Genomic DNA, 20189 nt, shown 5'->3' with positions numbered 1-20189 from the left:
ATTTTATACTCACAAAGGAGTCTTCTTGAGGTGAGTATAACCTGAGTCCCTTGTTTTTTAGTGCCATCCTCTGTTGGTCTCTTCATCCTTAATCCTCACCAAGACATCTAATTACTCATGATATTTATACTCACAAAGGAGTCTTCCTGAGTGAGTACAAGTTGAAAATTCCCTTGTTTCTTTGTGCTGTCCATCTGGTATTGTTGGCTTCATCCTCACTCCTCACAGAAACAATTATTACATATGATATTTATTTTAAGGTGAAGAGTCTCACATTTCCTCCCAGTCTATCTCTAGTGAGGTGCAGCTGAGACACTTCCAGCTGCTTCACTGAGGAAAAGGATAAGCAGTGACAAGTTTAATCTATCATCTCTTTAATTAAAATTTCCTTACACAACACTGATGAAAACACCAAATTTGCATTGTCAATTCCAATCAATCGTAAAACCTGCAGTGGCGGTGAAAAATCATCTCTAACCCCACCGTCTATGGATAAAGAACTGAATACTATTACAGTACATAAATCTGATTAGAGAAAATCCCCCCAAGCGAGATAACAAAGACCACACGACTTCTTATGTCACGAAAGATAACTTGGTCCTTTTACGATACAGGATTAGATTTCTCAAGGTTGTGCTGTTTCTCCCTGAACAGTTGCTGAGTGAAATGTGAGTGACTACCTGACCACATGTAAAAATCAACTGTGTAGCTCAAACCATCAACCAGTCAATTAGTCAATACACACGTGCCGTACATCATGAACAAGGTACAGTGGGGTAGTCGGCACATCATGTGTGGGACTTACGACCAATGTGCTACCCAGCCAAAAAAGGTATTCATTTTTATATGCAATGGCTAACTTGGCATGTGACCAACTTGTACATTATGTATATTTTGTGATGTTACTGGTACATTTGCTAATGGTAAACACTCAGCTATGCACTGTAGGATAAAAGGCAATTGTTTAGATGCATTTCACTGCACTTTTTAGGAGATGAACATTGCTTCTTTTTATATTCTTTGACTTTTCTCCTGACTGTCAATTTTTGGAACATTATGGTCATAAGCCAAGTACACCAGTGTAACAGCATGTACAGTCAAGATCATAAGTAATATTCCACACTCAATTCCACTTAGTTTTGTATTTTTCCCTCTGCCTTGTCCAATCTACCACACTCTTACAAAACCTGACAAGTGGTGGATTATAAACGGACCAGAGGAACTGAGAAAGAGGTACTGAAGGAGTGAAGACTATAAAGATGGCAAAACTACCAACCAGAAAGCACAACAAGAACAGAGACCCTGCTGCTTCTAGCCAGCTGGGTGCATCCAAGCCATGGCCAAAGAAAAATCTCAAGAAGGGCATCAAGAAAGATACCTCTTCAGGTTCTACTTCCAAGCCCACAAAAACCACAAATTCTAAAACCTAACCAACCCAAGTAAAAAAGAAGGGAAGGCAAGGTAAAATATTGCAAAGAAATGAACTCCTGCTGCAGCGCTTTGGGAAGACAGTGAAGAAAGACCAGAAGCTGATGAAAAAGTTTGCCAATAACATTGACTGATTGTTGTTGGTGCCACAACACTGCTGTCATATGATGCCACTACCAAACTTTAAAAGCAACAAAGATTGTTGGTTGAAATGTTAATATAAAAACAAAATTATGGAATGGTTAAAATATTAAAAATCACTGAAAAATTTACACATAAAGGAAGTGGGAAGAACAATAAAAAAAGTGCTAAAAATGGGATGGTTGGTATGTTAACGTATTAAGGATGCCAGTGCAGGTGAACCTTGAGACAAAGGAACTACAGAAGGAAATACTAAGAGCACTCTGGACACGAACTTTTCCTCAATAAGAAGGGGAACTCTTCTCTCATGAAGACTGGTCATATGTGTCAGACAGACAATGAGATCCAGCAGAATTTATTAGCAGCTGTAGAGAAGCTTGCTAGCCATGCCCCAGGGGATTGGGCCAAGATCCAGAGCTTGAATCTCAAGCTGGAAAGGACTACATCTATTCCCATACACGTCAAGATGGACTCACTGAACAAGGTGAAGGCAGTAGTAGTGTGACCCACTGTTCCCTGGTGAGCTGATGTCTGGCATCCTCAGCACACAGCCTAGAAAGTGCATCACTGTCTTCCCTGATTGCATTATAACATCAACTAGTCTTGCCAAAAGCCACAACAGAGTGGCTGAGGAGAATGAAACTAAGAATGAAATCAAGAAACCTGAATCCAAAGATGGTAAGAAAAGTAAAAGAGGAAAGAAGTCAGTGGAATCAGAAAGTAAGGTAGAATTACCAGAGAAACAGAAGTGACCACCACTAAGGAAGAAGCAGAGGAAAAGAAAAGTACTAAGATGAAAATGACAGAAAAAGCTGAGAGGAAGGGAGTGAGTGTGGCATGCTATCTGATTTCTGTGGCTGTCCCTGCGTGACAGCAAGGTAAGGCAGCGAGTTGAGCTGCGCCGGAGTGGAAGTTTTGCACCGATGTGTGGAAGGTTCACCATTTATCAAGACTGAGATTCCTTGCACTCTACTCTTGTGAAATTTAGAGTAATGATTAGAAGTGGATTGACTTGTCTCATTTGTTTCTGTTTTTGAGTCCTCTGATCTTGTATTCTCTTATCTAGTTTTGTAAGGCTGTTAGTAGTTAGCTGTTAAGAAATTTAAAGAAAAGAGATAGGCAGGAATTAGTTCTCAAACAGAGTGGAAGATGAATGGAATGGACTCAGCAATCAGGATGTTAGTGGGATGTCATTAAGGAGCTTTAAAAGGTGACACAAGTTTATGGATGAAGTTGGTAGATGGAAATATGTAGGTGCGTTTCATACAGAGACTGCAACGTGTAGACCTGATGTCTTGTTGCAGCTTCCCTTATTTTCTTGTGTTCTTATATTCAAAAGTAATGGGAACAAGCAAGATAAATCACTCCACTTCTAACTATTACTACAGTACACCCCATTTATCCTTCAAGCAAGGTACCAAACCCCACCACCCCATCACTCCTTCACTACTACACACACTTACTCGCATACGAACATACAAATAAATATAAAAAACAATTAAAAAGACAGATTTAAATATTACTCTATCAAAACATTCTGAACAACGAAATTTGAGAGAAGAGAAATGACATGAAGTGAGGTGTACTGTGTCATGACTCTGGGGGGGAGCTCTGGGGGGTGTCCGACACAAATACCATGTTGGAGGTGATGGTGGTGGACGTGAGGAGTGGCTGGGTCTCTGTCTGTAAGAGTTCCGTAGCCAGGAGAAGGGTTGTGGTTTTCTGGGAGGTTGTCTCTGTCTCTGTCTTGTCTGAGTGTCTCTGGAAGAATCGGCAGGTGAAGCAGTCCACTGCCAGGCTCACCACACTGCTCATCAACCCTGTGGGAGAAATGTGAAGGTTTATTGCATTCATTAGAGAAGTAAGCTTTTTTATTTATATTCCTTAGAGAGGTGAAAGTTAAAGAGGGCATCTGACAGGTGTGTGTGGAGAAAATTTCAAGCTTTTAAATTTATATTCCCTGGAGAGGTGTAGGTTAAGAGGGGATCTGATAGTGTGTGGTGGAAATGAAGCCTTTAAATCCATATTCCCAAGACAGCCATAGATTACACAGGGAGCTTTCACAATTTATATTCCTTAGAGAGATATAGGAATAGAAGTCAGTGAGGGTTTTAATTTACATTCCTTAGAGAGACATAGGTTAAGAAGGGATCTGACAGAGGCATAGAGTGAAAATCAGAAGCTTTCATTACATTCCTTAGAGAAGCATAGGTTAAAAGAGGATGTAGTAGAGGTATTTGAAGCTTTATCACTTGAATTCCTCACAGACAAAGGCTAAAAGAGGATCTGATGGAGAAAGAGACAAAAAGAGAGGCTAAAGTAATACTGATCTTATACTTCATCTATAAACTTCCACCCCCTTTTTGTGTGACAGCTGGCCTAGTATAGAGACAGACAGAGGAGTGAGGGAGTGATGTGGAGAAAGAATAAAACTGTAGTACTAACTCATATAAACTTCCACCCACTTCTGTGTGACAGCTGGCCTGGCATAGAGATAGTGACAAAGAAGAGTTAGAGGGCAACAGCAACCCACCCGAGCAGGTCATAACACCCCCAATGATGCCACACAAGCGGGTCAGGAAGGCCAGCAGCGGCTCGTGTCTCTCATGAACGTTGACTCTCAGGGCGGACACGTCGTACTTGAAGAAAATCCCTGGAGTGCCGTGCGAATTCTGGGGAAGCAGGGGATGTACAAGTGTCATTTCTTGAGTTCTCAGTAAGTGGGTAAATGTGTAAATGTTAATTCTATAGAGTCTTGTGGGAATTCTGGGTAATTCTTTGTGTGTAAATGTTGATTCTAGAGTTTTGTGGGAATTCTGGGTAAATTTATGTGTCTCGGCCGCCCTGTGAGGGACTGCCGGCCTGGTACACAGAGACAGATCAGCATATCTTCACACAACTTCCTGAGTCACTTGCCTTGTCATGGGCAATCTCTCTGGACTGCTCTGACACCGAGTACTGGAATGTTGAGCCGCGGTAGCTGTAGGTGCTCACGTAGGTTGGCACCACTGTGATGAAGTACTGGTAGGACATGAGGTCTGCGGAGGGATGGGTGATGCTGGGTTAGGTATGCAAATATGATAACTGACCCTGCAAACCACTACTTTTTTTTCATTCAGACATTAGTGGTTATGTAAGTATAGGAACTGATTAAAACTGCCAAGAAACGACTACTGTTTTCATCCAGGCATTACTGGTTGTCAATATGGGAACTGACGAGAATTAACTTTTAAATTCAGGCAATGCTGGGTTAAGAAAATATAAGACTAATTACTTAACTGATATTCCTGAGTTATACAAATACTGCAGCCGACTACAACTCCCAAGAAACAACAACTACTTTAATGCGACACAGCTCGAAGATCCTTACTCTTCTCTGCCACCTCCTCGTCGCCCTCCAGCGGGTGCACAATGCCAGGCGCTGGGTCACCAAAAGACAGCTTGTTGATGCGGTGTGTGAAGTTGTAGTCCTTGTCATCCATGAACACTGCCAGGTGAGCATGGCCACGGGGGAGAGGGATTGTCTTACCTACGGATTTAAGAGTTTTTGTCAGTGAGTAGGTATATTATTTTTCTTCCTCATGTATAAATTTTTTTGTTATTTTTTGGTGTTCTTGGCCCTTCGCTCTGACTTGGAATTCACTTACCTGGGGATTTAAGTCTGTGAGTGGTTGGATATATTGTTTTTGATGACTGGCAGTGCTAAGAAGCTTTAAACCATCATAATGGAAACTGAGGTGGCTATTATAAAGAAATTCTAGCGTTACATAAATTAATAACATACAATAGCCTCTGTGAGACTCATTCATTAAGTTATGATTCATGAGCTCATTGTAAGTGTTGTGAATAAGTGAGATGCATCACCTGCTGTTATGTGGAAGTTCCCAGCCACTTTGTTGATCTCCAGTGTGCCCACCACATGGCAGGCATCCTTCTCCTTGCTGGGCGTCACACGTCTGCCACAGAGTAGAGTCAACTAAATTATTGTCGGATCTTAACCTAACCTAACTGCATTGAGCTTTTCTGGTATGTTAAATCAGTCAGGCAGTTACATAATCTGTCTGTCAGTCTATGAATTGGGCTATCTCACAACAATCTTAACTTCCTTTACTGTACTAAACTTTTCAGGCATGTTAATGTTTAATCAGTTAGGTAGTTACATAATTGATCTATATATTTGTCTTGTACTAATATGGCTACAGTTTCAAGACTCAGTAAGGAAAGGAAGATGAATACTAAAACCTAAGAAAATAAGGGAAGCTACAAAAAATTATTAGAATACAATAATGTAAGAGAATAAGGCTGCAAATAAGAACATAAAAGAAAATAAGGGAAGCTGCAAAAACAAAAAATAAGAGAAACTACAAGAACTGGTTACACATAGCCAGTCTCTGCATAAAACACTCAATCAAATCCTCAGAACCCACAAGGTCCCAGCAACACAAGAAGACAATGTAACAAACAACTCAAGCTTCTGCACCTCCTTGGGAAATCTCCGAAGATGTTGATGTATCCACTCCTCCACAGCAGCTGGTGGATGGAGTGGAACTGCTCCCTGAAGTAACTGTTGACCTGCAAAGAGAAAAATGGGAGAATGAGTACATTATGAGGGAGACAGAGAGACAGAGACAGACAACAGACAGAGAGACAGAGTACCCACCTGCTGCATGCCGTCAAAGTGGATGCGCTGGTCAGGGTCAAGCTCCCACCAGGTGTCCTCCATGTCCAGGGAGCCGAAGGTCATCACTTGCTGCCCCGTCATGTCCAGCACATCAGCGCCCACATCTGGGAGTGTCATAGCAATGTCACTCACTGCCTTAGGGTCTATTACGGCACTGGTTTTGTCAGGGGTGTATTTTTCAAGGGTGTATTTTTCAATGATAATGTTAGAATCTATAATACTACGAGTTTTTTTTTGAGGGTACATTTCCCAATGGTAATGTTTGAGTCTCTTATAGTACCTGGCTGGAATGTTAGACTTTATTGTGGTACTTTAATTTTATGGGTGGTATAATTCTTTGAACCTATTATTATTATTATGTCACCACTAACACTACCAATAACCCTCATATCTTTTTCCTTTCCCTGAGACACCAACACCCACAATACCACTAACACTAATCAAGATACCTATCCTCCCCTCAACACCCCAACACCACAACACCCACATCGGCAGGGCATGGCAATGGTGATGTCAACGTTGATCTTGAGCTTCTCGGAGAACTTTGTGTCGGGGATGAAGGTGTAGGTGAAGGAAGTTTCCAGATAGTACATCATTTCCATCACCATCAGCCACAGGATCACTGCCAAACTCAGCACGGAAACTGCATGGTGAGGAAACCGTTATTCAGTTCATGTGAGAGAGGCAGGTTGCTGTAAAATATCTCCTTGTCTTTTATAATTTCTTGATTTGTACTCTCTCTGCAGTTTATTACTCTTTTTTTTAACTATATTACTCATGCTATCTTTCTGTCCCTTTCCATTTCCTTCTGTCCTCCATTCTTTCATTTCCTCATTCATGCATTTTTTACCTTCTTTTATGTTTCCCATTCTTCACTCAATCACTCCTTAACCTTCCTTTTCTTTCCCATTCATAAGAGAAGTAAGAAAAAAGATATGTGAGTCATGAATTTAAAGGGAAATGTGAAGATAAATTTTTTTACCTCTCTTAGCCTTCCAATTTCCTTTTCTCCTTCACTCACCTCCCTCTCCCTTTCTATTTCCATTTAATCCTTCAATCACATACTCATCCTCCCCTTCCCTTTATCTCCCTACTCCTTATCACTCACCCATCACTCACACACACCCATCTAAGTCATACAAACAGTCTTTACCTCCATACCACCTTCCCATTCCCTCCCATCTATCCTCTAACCAGATACTCAGCATTTTTTACACTTTTACTCTCCTGTTATTCCCTTCTCTATTTTTCACTCACACATTCAACCATCTCTTTTCACTTCCCTCTTCCCTTCTGTCCTTCACACACTCATCCATTTCTCTCACCTTCCTTTTCCTTCCATTCATCACTCAAACATTCAGTCATTTATCTCTTCTTTATTCTTCCTTTTTCCTCCCTTACCATTCTCAGTTCCTTTTCTCCTTCTCTCACTCACACACTCACAGTCACACACACACACACTCAGTCATTCATTTTTTTTCACCTTCCTATTGAACTGCAAGTATTTGGGGGTGTATGGGGGGTGTTTGGGTGTGTTTGGAAGTAGGGTAGGAATAGAGGAACTATAGGAGGCTGGAAAAAGAAAGTTAATTGGGGTTTTCAAAGTATTTTCTTCCCAGTTACCTTCACTTGTCACTCACACCAACAGTCACAGTCACGTCATCAGCCTTACAAGTCACCAGTCATGCCACCAGCCTTACAAGTCAGTCTTACAGGCACGCCACCAGCCTTACAAGTCAGTCTTACAGGCACGCCACCAGCCTTACAAGTCAGTCTTACAGGCACGCCACCAGCCTTACAAGTCAGTCTTACAGGCATGCCACCAGCCTTACAAGTCAGTCTTACAGGCACGCCACCAGCCTTACAAGTGCCTCCAGTTGTGGTTTTCTCGATGCATTCCTCCGAAGTCTTGGGGAAGGCATCCAGGCTCTTCACGGTCTGGATGGCCTTCTTCCGGTGGCGCAGCATGGGGGTGGAGTGGCCTGGCGGAGGGGCATGTAAGTGGAGAGGTGTAGGGGGTGAAGGTGGTGGTGGTGGTGGTGGTGATGGGTTAGATGATCTGTAATAGAAGGTGTTTGTTAATTTTCTCTTTTTATTTATTTATTTATTTATTTTTTTTTAGGTATCCTAATAACTTTTTAACCAATTAACAGTCTTATAACATTAATTGCCTATCTACCTAATTGTATTCTCATAATTACATATCATAAACATTCAGTTAAACCACATTATTCCCAAACTATAATAGTACAAATAATAATAATAATAATAATAATAATAATAATAATAATAATAATAATTGCCTAACCAAACAAATACAACTGCCTAACTACCTAATTACTAATGCATATTACTAGATGAACTCCCACCTCACTATCCCATAATCTACTAACAAGAAAGTTGCACAATATTAAACCTAAGCTAACATATATAACTTCTCTATTCTTATTAATGGGGCATGGTATGTCTCTCTCTCTCTCTCTCTCTCTCTCTTTCTCTCTAGGATACAGACTATCCCAAGAAAATAAATATTACTAAGAAATATCACTTTATTATAACATAACTTAAACTCAGGAACCAAAAGCACATTTATCCCTACAGTCACACCATATATCCTTAAAATGGCAGGAAAAAAACTCAACATCCATTCAAAAAATCAGTAAAACCACAAATGACTTCAAGAAACCAACTTCATGAAATAACCGAAATAACTTGCACTTACGAACTACCAAGAACCAAAAGCAATTCTCGGCCGGTGTATCCTTAAAAATCACAAAAGACTAAAAAAGAACCATACTCGAAAAACCCAGACAAACCCAAAACATACAAGCAAACAAGCAAAAAATCATCAGGCCGCATCTAAAAATTCAACCTTTTTATCTCACATATCAAAACCCCATACATTACCACTGATTTAAGTACGCAGACATCAGCAGGGTAGTTAGAGGAGTCAGTCAGGTACGGGAGAGGGAGGGAGAGGAGGTAGGAGAGAGAGGAGAGGAAAAAATTATAAGAGGAGATGTATTACTCTGTCTAGTCGGCGCCGAGGGTTTGTTGTGAGATATCAGCTGATTGACTCCCATATGTTATTTTGTTAAATATACCACTGATTATTGTATTTCCGTGTCCTTTGTATATCTGTAAATAATATATATTTTTTTTTATTCACATGTTTCTGTATAAGCCTGCGGCCACCTGTTACTTAATCAATCTATACGAGAATATAGGGATGCTGCAATGTTATCAGTATTTCACGAACTACTATGTTTGTATACCTTCTCTGTCTTTATGATTGATTGTTTTCATCTGTATGTTCTTTTTCATAATGTGGATGTGAGTCTCCGTTGCTTAATTATTCTATAAGAACACGAGGGAAGCCACAGAATTATCAGTGCGCCTAGACGTGGCAATCCTTGTACAATGTAACCATACCTAACGTCATATACCATCCATATCCATAGAATTGCTTAACTATCTTTTCAAACTCCCTACTGAGAGCGCTAACAGTCTCTTATAACCATCTATTCTGATAACTACCTCACTTGATGATAAATCCGATGACCTAACCACCTCTCGGAACTGTCTATTCCATCAACCACGCTATTTGACAAGCCATATTTCAGTCTTTACATTGTGCATAATCCTGCTAGCCTTGTAACTGCTTAATATATCACTTGTATAGGGCCATTTCTTGCTATATGTTATTATGAACTATGCGGCTGCCTGAATAGGGCCCCGGAGGCTACGTACCAAGGACCCTCAAGCTGCTATTATCATTATTATTCTATCATATCAAAATGTGTTGAGTGTCGACAGATTCACTGCAATTGTGATTAATTTCCAGAAAGATTTTTTTTTTTTTTTTTTTTTATGAACTCTTGCACCTACATACCAGCGGTGCTTTGCCCACGTCAAAGCTGAGGCTGAGCGTGACATCCCCGTGTCACGCTAAGCCATCAGTCTGTGGCGGGCTACCAAGGATGTAGAGTCCTTGGTAGCGACTGAGGAGTGACGGCGACGTGATGTCGAAAAGGATATATTTTTCTGGTGCCGATAAAAGGAAAAAAAAGAAGAAAGCTGAAGAAGATACACGCTCACAGAGCAAAAGTAAGACACTCATGGTGCTGATTTCCTGTGGTATTTATTTATTTATTTATTTTCCGAGGACACCCTTATTCGACTCTCCTTTTTTTTTTTATTTATACATATATTTCAATATTTTTAGGAATAATACCTTCACATATAGTACATAATATGGAGGGTGTATTTCACCTGTTAATTTTGAGGATAATTTTTATAGTCTGTGCTCTTTACCTTTCGCTTTCTCTCACGACGACATCTTTCTGTTGTTCTCACTAGCCTCGGGTTGATCTCGTGAATTTTACACATTTTCATTTTGGTCTCTGTTATTTTAATGTACTTTGTGATTTCGAAATTAAGTGTATGCCTTAAAAGGACACTGCTACTGTATCATGTGTATAATCGTGTTAAAAAAAGTAGGCTAACTTACAAATTCAGCTTTTTTTCCTCCAGATTGATACTTGTGAAAGGAGTGCACCGAACACCTCAGAAGCCTGGGAATCCACCCATTATAATTTCACAACACAGGGTCACTAAACAGTATCCCGCATAAGGCCCCCAAAAGGTTATAAACAGGCTTTGAGAGAGAGAGAGAGAGAGAGAGAGAGAGAGAGAGAGAGAGAGAGAGAGAGAGAGAGAGAGAGAGAGAGAGAGAGAGTAGGATTTCCTTGCATGCTTAGGAATGTGTGTTTGTCACATTATCTACGTGTCTCGCCAATCATCATCATCAGCAGCAGCAGCAGCATCAGCATCTTGTTCTCTTCTCTCTCAGAGTTTAAGGAGAGACTATGAGAAACTGTGCACCAAAAGATTCAAGTGTAACAGCCTTCTATAGTTACAAAACAGTCAGGCTATCAAATTATACAACAGCTAACGAGCAATATTGAGCGTTATATGAACTATGCTTGAGTTAAATTGATTTACTCTTGCTATACATTCATATATCACATTATTGAGTGCAGTAGGCGTGTCTGTACATTCTAAAGTGACAGACAGCCTTTATGAACACCAGCTCCTAATAAATATGATCCTCGTTACTTCACTTGAATAACCCTAGATGATTTAAACTTCAGAAATAACTTTTTTTTCCCCGTCAGTAGTGTGACTTCAAATTATACTCCAAAATTATACTATATTTTATTAAACTTGAGAGAGAAAAACAAGTAAATTAAGATTGCTTCGGAAATTCGTGTGACACTAAGACTCGAATCATCTGCTATCTCGTCGTGGGCTTTGTTTTCTATCGCTAGAAGTTTACGTCACGCAGTCGAGAGGCGACGGCTTGTAATAGCAACAGAACCTTGGAAGAAGAAGGACGTGTGGTGTGGAAGTCAAGATTCTGTTTTCGTTTCGTTTTCCGAGTGTCATTTCTGTGTGTGTGTGGAGGTGAGTGTGGCGCGTCTTGTGTATTATTAGAAGTGCTGACATAGTATGAGCTGGTATGTGTTTCTTGGGTCACTGAAGGAGTGTTGATGTGTTCGTGGGTGACTTGGTGCTGTAATACGTGGGTGATAAAGGTGTTTTGACTGATACTGGTAAACGAAGCTCGGTATGTTAACCTAATTATATAACTTACCCATTACTAGGTATCATTAACAGTAACTACCCTAAGCTAGGTACCATGAACACCCTCACGAGGCCACTGAACTAGGTAACACAAGTCTAACCATGGAATTGTTGGTAGGTGGAAGCAGGCAGGTGTGTTTGGTACAGGGATTGCCACGTGTAGATCTGACGGCTTCCTGCAGCTTCCCTAATGTTCTTGCCCTTAACTAGAGGTACCAATTAAGTAACCACGTAACTACCCTATCATGTATAGTTTAATGGGGTTAGGGATGTTCTCCTTTGATGGATTCATTATCATTGGCGTGTCAGGATTTAATGACGCGGCGACCTTATCTGGTACGGGTTAGTAATTAGTCACTATTACAAGATTTAAATTCAGTTCAGTAGGTAGTCATCAGGTTACATAGTATTTCTTAAACTGTGGTGTATTGATCTTATAGTGAGGGGGTGGAGGATGAGTACTATTGAAACCTTTATTTAGTTTAGGTACGTTAGTGTTTTGAGTTTGTGACAGTTTCAGAGTTGGTATTGATTTTGAGTAGTGGGAAATCTAATACATTTGAAGGGTATATTTTGTTAAGAAAACCACAACTATTGTTTCCTCTTGTGTGCAGATGTGTGTCTTGAGGGAGACCAAATGGACGGAGACTTGTGGTGGTTCCTCGTCACCCTCGTCCCCCTCCTCGCCCTCGTCCCCATCGCTTACGTAGTGTTCCTTGTTGGTGATGCCTGGTGGTGAGTATTCTGTGATTTCAAGAACGCATACTGTTGTTGTTCCTCCAGATTGATTATATACTGGTACTTTGTTAATTGCTGCGTATACAATTAATATTCCTTTTTTAACTTGTTTTCAGGTTTGTGTAGGTGGTTAAGTGCATGGAAGTGACAGGCAACGCAAGGAAAGATAATGTAGGATTTGATAGTGATGTAGCGCAAGAAGGTGAGGGTAACTACTCGATTGCTGGTATAATAGGTAAGTGATTTCATGGTTTGGAGCATTATAGTGATAGTTAACAATTGAACAATGCGTGGTTGGTAACTCGTCTGTTAGTATAAGCAGTTTCATAGAGGCGGTAAACTCGATGACTAACGCAGGTGACGAGTGAATGAGTGGGTGATTGTGCGCCTCCTCATTACGTAAATACTGCGTGTCCCATTAGTTTGTGAAGCGTGAAAGTGAAGCAAGTTGGCTGGGTGACGGGGTTGGCTTGGTAACGTTCAGAGGCTTGGGGATAAACACGTACAGACCACCACCAACAACAACAACAATAGTCCCTAGTTCAGAAACACGCTGCTTTCACCACGACTATTTTCAAAGGCCACAATGATGATTAGGCGGTTCTCCATAGCTTTACCAGTTCCTAATAATATAGGAACCAAATTAATGTCATTAGAACGGGAAAAACATCCTTGAAAAAGTCACTTCAATTGGAGGCTTTTGAAGTGGTCTGAGGTGCGGTGCAGAAGTGTTGAGTTCGGTAGTGTCAGAGACGGGTGTAATGATAATGGAATGGGTATATACTCGTATACTTAATGAGGTTTGACTAAGCACAGGTTGGGCTTTCCTCGGTAATTAATTGTAGAGGGGATACAAAACTTTGCTACGGATGTTTGAGTTAAAAGGGCGTGTGTGCGCGTGTGATAGTGGAGTGTTGTGTGGTGGAGTTGAAAGGTTGAGTAAGATGGAAGAGAGATACGGAGAAAGGATGGGAGGAGAGAGGGGTAGGGAGGGAGAAAGAATAGAGGGGTGGTAGGAAGAAAGGATGGGAGGAGAGACGGGTAGGGAGGAAAAAGAGAAGAGACGGCTGTTAAGGTAGGTATGAAGGGGCAAAGGAGAAAAAGGTAGGGGAGGAGGAGGAGGGGGGGAGGTAGAAATGAAGGGGCAAAGGAGAAGGGAGGAGGAATGGAGGAGAGAAGAAAGGAGCAAGAGAAGACACGAGTAGCTTAATCACGAAAGGTATATAAAAAAAAAAAAAAAAGCCCTGTAGTAATAATATATTCGATTGATTTTTACGACACAATCAGGTAGGTGTCAAGTATTACATTGCTCACCTTTTACTGTATATTAATTAAATGCTTCTTACCTTGTATTACCTGTATACATTTTTACTCGGGAATTTTTCTTCAGGTGTTGAGACTCGGTAATACTAAGCCGAGGAGGGAAGAAAGAGGCGGAGGGAGGGAGGAAGGAAGGAAGGATGTTGGATGGATGGATGCAGTGCTGTTCTAGGAAAGGCGTTGGCTGTATGGGTGATGGAATGATCTAGGAAAGGAAGTTAGGAGTGGTCTAATCTAGCCGGAGTCCAAGATTTTTCTTGAAGCAAAAATTTAGTTTATTTGGTGTAAGTGCTTAGCAAGTTGCATAGTAAATATAGTTAATAAAAAAAGGCTCCTGTGTTATTTAAGGAGTTGGGTAAGAATGAATAGCAAATACAGTGAGAGCAAGGTGGAAAGGAGTAATCAAATTCATGCAGTTCTGGTAGTCTGAAGTTAGCATATACAAGTCAAGAAAAAAAAAAGAAAAAAAAATAAACTTGTCTGTTTTATTGGTAAGATTTAAATTAAAAAAAAAAAAGCCTTGTATGAATTAATGAAAACATTTTTTCCAGTTTTATTTCCAATAATTAATATACACTTTAGTTCCTTTTCTTTTTCTCTCTTCCAGGCCTTGACTTCAGTGCTGGTGATCAATTTCCTGTGGTGTGGCAGGCTGCGTCTGGTGCTGCTGATGGCAGTGCGTCGTCCAGGCTGGTGGTGGTGTGTCTGGTGGGTGTTGCTGAGACCTGCTGCCACTACCGCCGCCGCCGCCAAGACACACTGAAGAGACTCTTCATTGTACCAGTGTGTCAGACTGTGTGGACTTGTAGTGTTGCAAGTAACGAGCTTCCCAGTGTACAATAAGTCGAAGACTCCCTACCATGAATTAAAGATATTGATTGATTGTTGGTTTTTATTTTTTTTTTAATTTTTTTGTTGCTTGAAAGCTACTCTACGTTTCCTCTGGAGACTCTTTGAGGTATCCAAAACACGAGATTTAGGAATCCTAAATAAGAGGGAAGCTGCAAGAAGAGCTGGCTTGCAGCCCAGTATGAAGAGTACCTAATTTCAGATAATCTGGGAGCACAATTGTGGATACAACATAGTCTAGATGAGGTCTGACCAGCGCCAAGATGAGGTCTGACCAGCGCCAAGATATAACTTTGATATTACTTCGAGCCTTCTACTTTTAAGACTCCTAATACCCTATGTGCCCTGTTTCTGGCCTCTATGCATTGTTTTCCTAATCCTAATACCCTATTTGCCCTGTTTCTGGCCTCTATGCATTGTTTTCCTAACCGGAGTTCAGAGCTAAACTATATCCTAAATCTTTCTCGTACCCTGTACTTACCATAGTTTCGTTGTTTATTGTGTACTTACTGTGTGGGTTTTCTCTACCTACGCTAAGTACCTTGCATATATGTTTTAGCTTTGCATACACGTTAGTGGCGGTAATAAGTCAGCGTTAATGTCAATTTCATTTTTCAGTTGTTTCTCACTCTATGAAAAATAAATAAAACCATGAAAATAAATACATAAATATAAAACCATCATTATTATCTCTATCCGTTTCCCACCCTGCTATGTTAAAAAAAAAATAAAAAAATAAAACCACCATTATTATATATCCATCCCTCTAGCATCCGATCACATCAACCCCATCCCCACCAACACTGCCCCCACGAACCATCTTGCAACTCCCAGTCTCACGAGCTATCTACAACCAGTCTCACCATCTTGCAACTCCCAGTCTCACGAGGTATCTACAACCAGTCTCTGCTCTCCCAGTCTCACGAGGTATCTACAACCAGTCTCTGCTCTACGGCGCACCTCTTCCTGGCTGCCCATGCCGCCCATCCCAACACGTCTAATCGCACTACGGCACTACGTGACTCTCGCAGGCTGTCTCCAGGCACAGGCAGTCCCGGTCAGTTGCTGGGCGCAGAACCTGAAAATAAAAGGGATGCTGCAAAGGGATGTCGCAGTACGTGTACGTCCAGTCACGTTCAAATCCACTATCTGCCTAATGCCATATATATACTGTATCTACCTCAACAGCTACACATCCTAACGTGTTCCTGCCATGTTCTAGATCTCGCAACGTGTCTTACGTCGTTGCCCAGTTCTCAAGATCTAATAGACCAAAAATTACTGAACAGGACAAAAAATTACTGAAGATAACAAGTGTACACACTAGAATCATAAGAGAAGCAGGTTGCAATTTCTAGAACCAAAGTAGGAAGACGAACACGTTGGAGGAAGGCGAGCAAGTCGGGAGATGATCATAAACAAACATTACAGCAGCTAGTGATGCATCGGATGTACGCATAACAAAGGATTAACCGCCTGGCTGGCAATGACGCTCAAAGACTATGAATTAAATTATCGATCTTATCTATCCTCTCCGTTACGTCTTTCCCACTCTAACACACTACAGATTTTGCATCACATTATTCTATGAAGCTTAAGGGAGGCCAGAGCAGACACAAAGGTTAGAATCAGGCCAGATCATTGAGTCATTCACCGGAACGTCATTTACCAACACAGGCAGTAAACCCTCACTCATTCACACCTGCATGAGAGGATATTAGTGTATTAACTGGGTACGAAAAACATATGCTGCAGAAACTCCAGTCATTAACGATTTGGTGGTCTCTCTCTCTCTCTCTCTCTCTCTCTCTCTCTCTCTCTCTCTCTCTCTCTCTAGTTTAAACCGTTAAAAAGGAATGCGACGCCTCTCTTAAACCCTCTCACTCCTCTTCCTCTCCCAAACTGTGATCTCTGTGGCACCAAAAGACACGTCACCAACCTCTCTCTCTCTCTCTCTCTCTCTCTCTCTCTCTCTCTCTCTCTCTCTCTCTCTCTCTCTCTCTCTCAGCACTAATAAAAACAAGGCGACACAAATAAAGTCTCTCTTATTCTCAAGGCGAGTGAGTTAAGAGCTCTCCAGCGTTGCGTTATTCAAGTAATCAAGCCTCTCTCTCTCTCTCTCTCTCTCTCTACTTCCCTTTCCACTCCCCTCCACCTCTCCTCTCCCCCGCCTCCTCCTCTTCCTCATCCACCACCACCATCCCCTCTCCTCCTCCTCCTCCACACACACGAGCGAACGAACACAAATGCTTCACGACTCGTTGCCTGGCCGAAGCAGTGAGACAAGACGCTCCGGGGCAACACGAGGCTTCGAAACCAACACCACCACCACTATCACCATCACCACACTGCTTTCACCACCACTACCATCTATGAAATTTGAACAAAAGTAGTAATTTGATATGAAAATAGTGAAAATAAACGAAAAAATAACAATTGGATAAAAAATAAACGAAATATATATATAACTAATTGAAACAAACTAAAAAAAAAAACAATTTCGTAATAAAATAGTAAAGCGAACGAAAAAAATTGCTAACTAGATGAAATATCGAAGCAACAACAACAAAAAACAAACAAACAAACAATAACAATTCAAGTTAACAACCCCTCCTAATTAATTTCCCTCCCCCGTTTTCTACGTATCAAGGAAAATAATGAATAAATATGAGACGATGTGATCTAAATAAACTACTCGTATCATGAAAGGACCTAAGGGTAAGTGAAGAGGGAGAGGGTGAAGAGGAAAAAAAATAAATAAAAAAGCAGAACCTACCTCCTCAATGGCTCACGGGTGACTGGCGAGCTGAGAGAACCCCGCCGAGTGGGCCGTGTGGCTGACTACTGACGCCACACACCTCCAGTTACCCAATGATCGGTGTTGTCAGGTGGTGTGAAGGAAACGTCAGGAGGAAGTTACGAAAGATTTCAGTAATAACAGTACAGTACAGTAAAAACACGTACAATTGCAAACATTTATATAATAAACATTCATGCCTTTAGTTTATTATCTTAAGGAAATTAACGCAATCCTTTACTTTCTGCTTTATCTATTCCATTTCATTTATCACCATTAAAACAAATGCATCGCGGATTATTACAACCATTTACATGATTACCAAATACTCGGCAAGTTAAGGCACCATTTTTTTTAAGCTGTCGTTCTCTTATGTATATTGTCATGAACACGCTTATGTAGGAGCCCTGGAAGCGAGCACATGAGCATACTATGTGTGTGTGTGTGTGTGTGTGTGTGTGTGTGTGTGTGGGGGGGGGGGAGCTAGAGGCGTTGATACTCGTTGTTTAGAGGCTGGCGTCGTTATCTAAAGCCCTAATGGAAGGAAAGCTGACATAAGCCTATTGGGTGACCTCTGAGGCCCTGGGATCATGGTGGTGTCCGTGTGTGTGTGTGTGTGTGAGGGTTAGCTAACCATGGAATAAATGTTTTACGGTACCGCCTAATTGCAGTTCTGTGAGTGTGTGTGTAAATAGTGCAAGTAGCAATGAGCATCAGCGGTAGTAGTAATCGGTGTGTGACTCGCAGTTATGTCTTCTGGAATAGGTGTAGTCAGATCACGCCTGCCAGATGTGATGACATGGGAGGCAGGATTTGAGGCTTTCTGTGACGCTGAGGCATAGAGAAGGTGAGAACCGAGACCGCGACGCGATAAGACGTGTGAGCGAGAGAAAGGGAAGGCGAGTTGAGTTTTGGCGAGTCGAGTTCACGTGTGTGTGTGTGACTGACTGACTGACTGTTGACGGTGCGTGTACCTGACCGCCCCTGTGCCTGCCTGTGTGTCGTGACTGTATTACACGGTGACTTGTTGTGTGAGATACGGAGATACAAAAAGGCGTATTATCCCCTCCCTGCTGTGTGACTGGGTGAGTCAGCGCCGCAGCCGTTCCCAGCCGCCCGGTGAAGTCCTTCTACCCCCCCCCCCCACACACACACCTTGCGCATCCCGTAAAGGTGTGGGACGTCTCGCACATCCCGTAAAGGTGTGGGACGCCCCGTGCCTGCTGACTGAACCGAGTTGCTGAATGACTGGGGGCTTCTTACAATATTATAACTTATTCTTCGTTTTTTCTATCTGTTAATTCCATCTTATTCATCTCCAGTATAATAAATGCATCATGAATTATTACAACCATTTGCATAATACACAAATATTCTTCAGGTTGTTACTCCACCGTGCTTTCAAGCAATAACCGGCCCCTACCTACAGTTATTATTTCAGACTAAACGTGGGATAAAACTGATAATAAAAACAGCACAGTAACGCCCGCCATTACAGTAAACAAGGCAAGGAGTAATGTGAGGTGTAACGAGTGTAACGAGGCGACAGGTTGTGATTTAAATTTAACCATTACGCGAAAGGTGTATGACCCAAAGCAGTGTTGCCAAATGTATGTATGTATGTACCTACTCCGGTGAAATGCAGTGATGGATGGCTGGATGTAAACAAATGAATGAAAAATTGATGGAATGTTAGAGTTGAATTAAATAATGATGTAATGTCTGTTTATTATAGAAAAAAAAAAAAAACGGGATTCTGAAAGGAGGAGGAGGAGGAGGAGGAGGAGAAGAAGAAGGAAAACGAAGACGGAGAGAGAGAGAGAGAGAGAGAGAGAGAGAGAGAGAGAGAGAGAGAGAGAGAGAGAGAGAGAGAGAGAGAGAGAGAGAGAGAGAGAGAGAGAGAGAGAGACCTGCACACGCACACACGAACACACACACAACTTCCCGGAAATACACGTTCATTATTTTTATTCATTTTATTCAAGAAGGGGCAGGTACAGAGTGAAGGACTGGCTTAGTATTCAATTCAGTGCCGTGTAGTAGTAGTAGTAAGAGGAAGAGGAGGAAGAAGAGCAGGAGACTTACAGAAATCCTCATAATTTATGCATCTCATCATATTTCTTAACTAAACAATATTTTTCTGCCCTAATTAGAAGGATAATGAGATAAAAATATTAATGATCATGTGTAAGTACTTAATTTTTTTTTTTCTCTCTCTCTCTTTCTCTCTCCTGTCTTTCTAATACACGATACTGAATTGTCAAGCTTACAAGATCAAGATTAAGAATCACAGATATAAAAAGAGAGGTAATAATACATCACACGGTTTTCAACTAATATCGAACTTAGAGATATACAAACACATCTTACGAACTTTGACCAATTGCCGTACGCTGTAAAAAAACATAATAAATAAGTAAATAAATAAATGATAATGATAATGATAAAGTAAAAACAAAAATACAATAAAAACACATCAACACATCGTACGGACTTCAATAAGTGTCGTACTCCTGTGAAATGAGATACTTTGTATAAACTTTCACTAAAAAAAAAAAAAAAAGCATATTAACGAATCGTACGAACTTC

At 41.1% G+C, this 20189-nt stretch overlaps 2 protein-coding genes and 1 long non-coding RNA gene across 5 annotated transcripts in view; 1 reads left to right on the top strand and 2 right to left on the bottom strand.

Moving 5' to 3' along the window:
• Positions 1-357: 357 nt before the first annotated feature.
• LOC135089847 (endoplasmic reticulum-Golgi intermediate compartment protein 2-like) lies at positions 358-9375 on the bottom strand. 2 transcript variants are annotated; one of them, XM_063985973.1, is made up of 10 exons: positions 9279-9375; positions 8116-8309; positions 6738-6893; positions 6230-6354; positions 6050-6141; positions 5434-5525; positions 4940-5098; positions 4486-4607; positions 4103-4241; positions 358-3389 (listed from the first exon to the last, which is right to left on the bottom strand). In XM_063985973.1, exons 2-10 carry the CDS (start codon positions 8216-8218, stop codon positions 3160-3162), a joined length of 1218 nt encoding a protein of 405 aa, XP_063842043.1. In that variant the 5' UTR covers positions 8219-8309; positions 9279-9375; the 3' UTR covers positions 358-3159. The 2 variants fall into 2 exon arrangements, with proteins under 2 accessions (XP_063842043.1, XP_063842042.1); XM_063985972.1 differs by having other exon boundaries at positions 9158-9317.
• A 967-nt stretch (positions 9376-10342) lies between these two features.
• Positions 10343-14837, top strand: LOC135089849 (uncharacterized). Its single transcript, XR_010261663.1, has 5 exons — positions 10343-10357; positions 10784-11716; positions 12511-12631; positions 12751-12869; positions 14562-14837. It is a non-coding gene; the product is annotated as an uncharacterized LOC135089849 (long non-coding RNA).
• A 6-nt stretch (positions 14838-14843) lies between these two features.
• LOC135089848 (uncharacterized) overlaps positions 14844-20189 on the bottom strand; it is a 38150-nt gene continuing 32804 nt past the window's right edge. Inside the window, exons 5-6 of one of the 2 annotated variants that reach the window (XM_063985974.1) lie at positions 17580-17661; positions 14844-15881 (exon numbers count right to left, since the gene is read on the bottom strand). In XM_063985974.1, coding sequence (XP_063842044.1) covers positions 17584-17661 — 78 coding nt within the window. In that variant the 3' untranslated portion in view covers positions 14844-15881; positions 17580-17583. The remainder of the gene's footprint in view (positions 15882-17579; positions 17662-20189) is intronic. The other variant, XM_063985975.1, reaches the window with a different exon arrangement.

Source organism: Scylla paramamosain, chromosome 33 (assembly GCF_035594125.1).
Source record: "Scylla paramamosain isolate STU-SP2022 chromosome 33, ASM3559412v1, whole genome shotgun sequence".
Classification (NCBI taxonomy): domain Eukaryota; kingdom Metazoa; phylum Arthropoda; class Malacostraca; order Decapoda; family Portunidae; genus Scylla; species Scylla paramamosain.
This window is presented reverse-complemented; position numbering and strand designations above follow the sequence as displayed.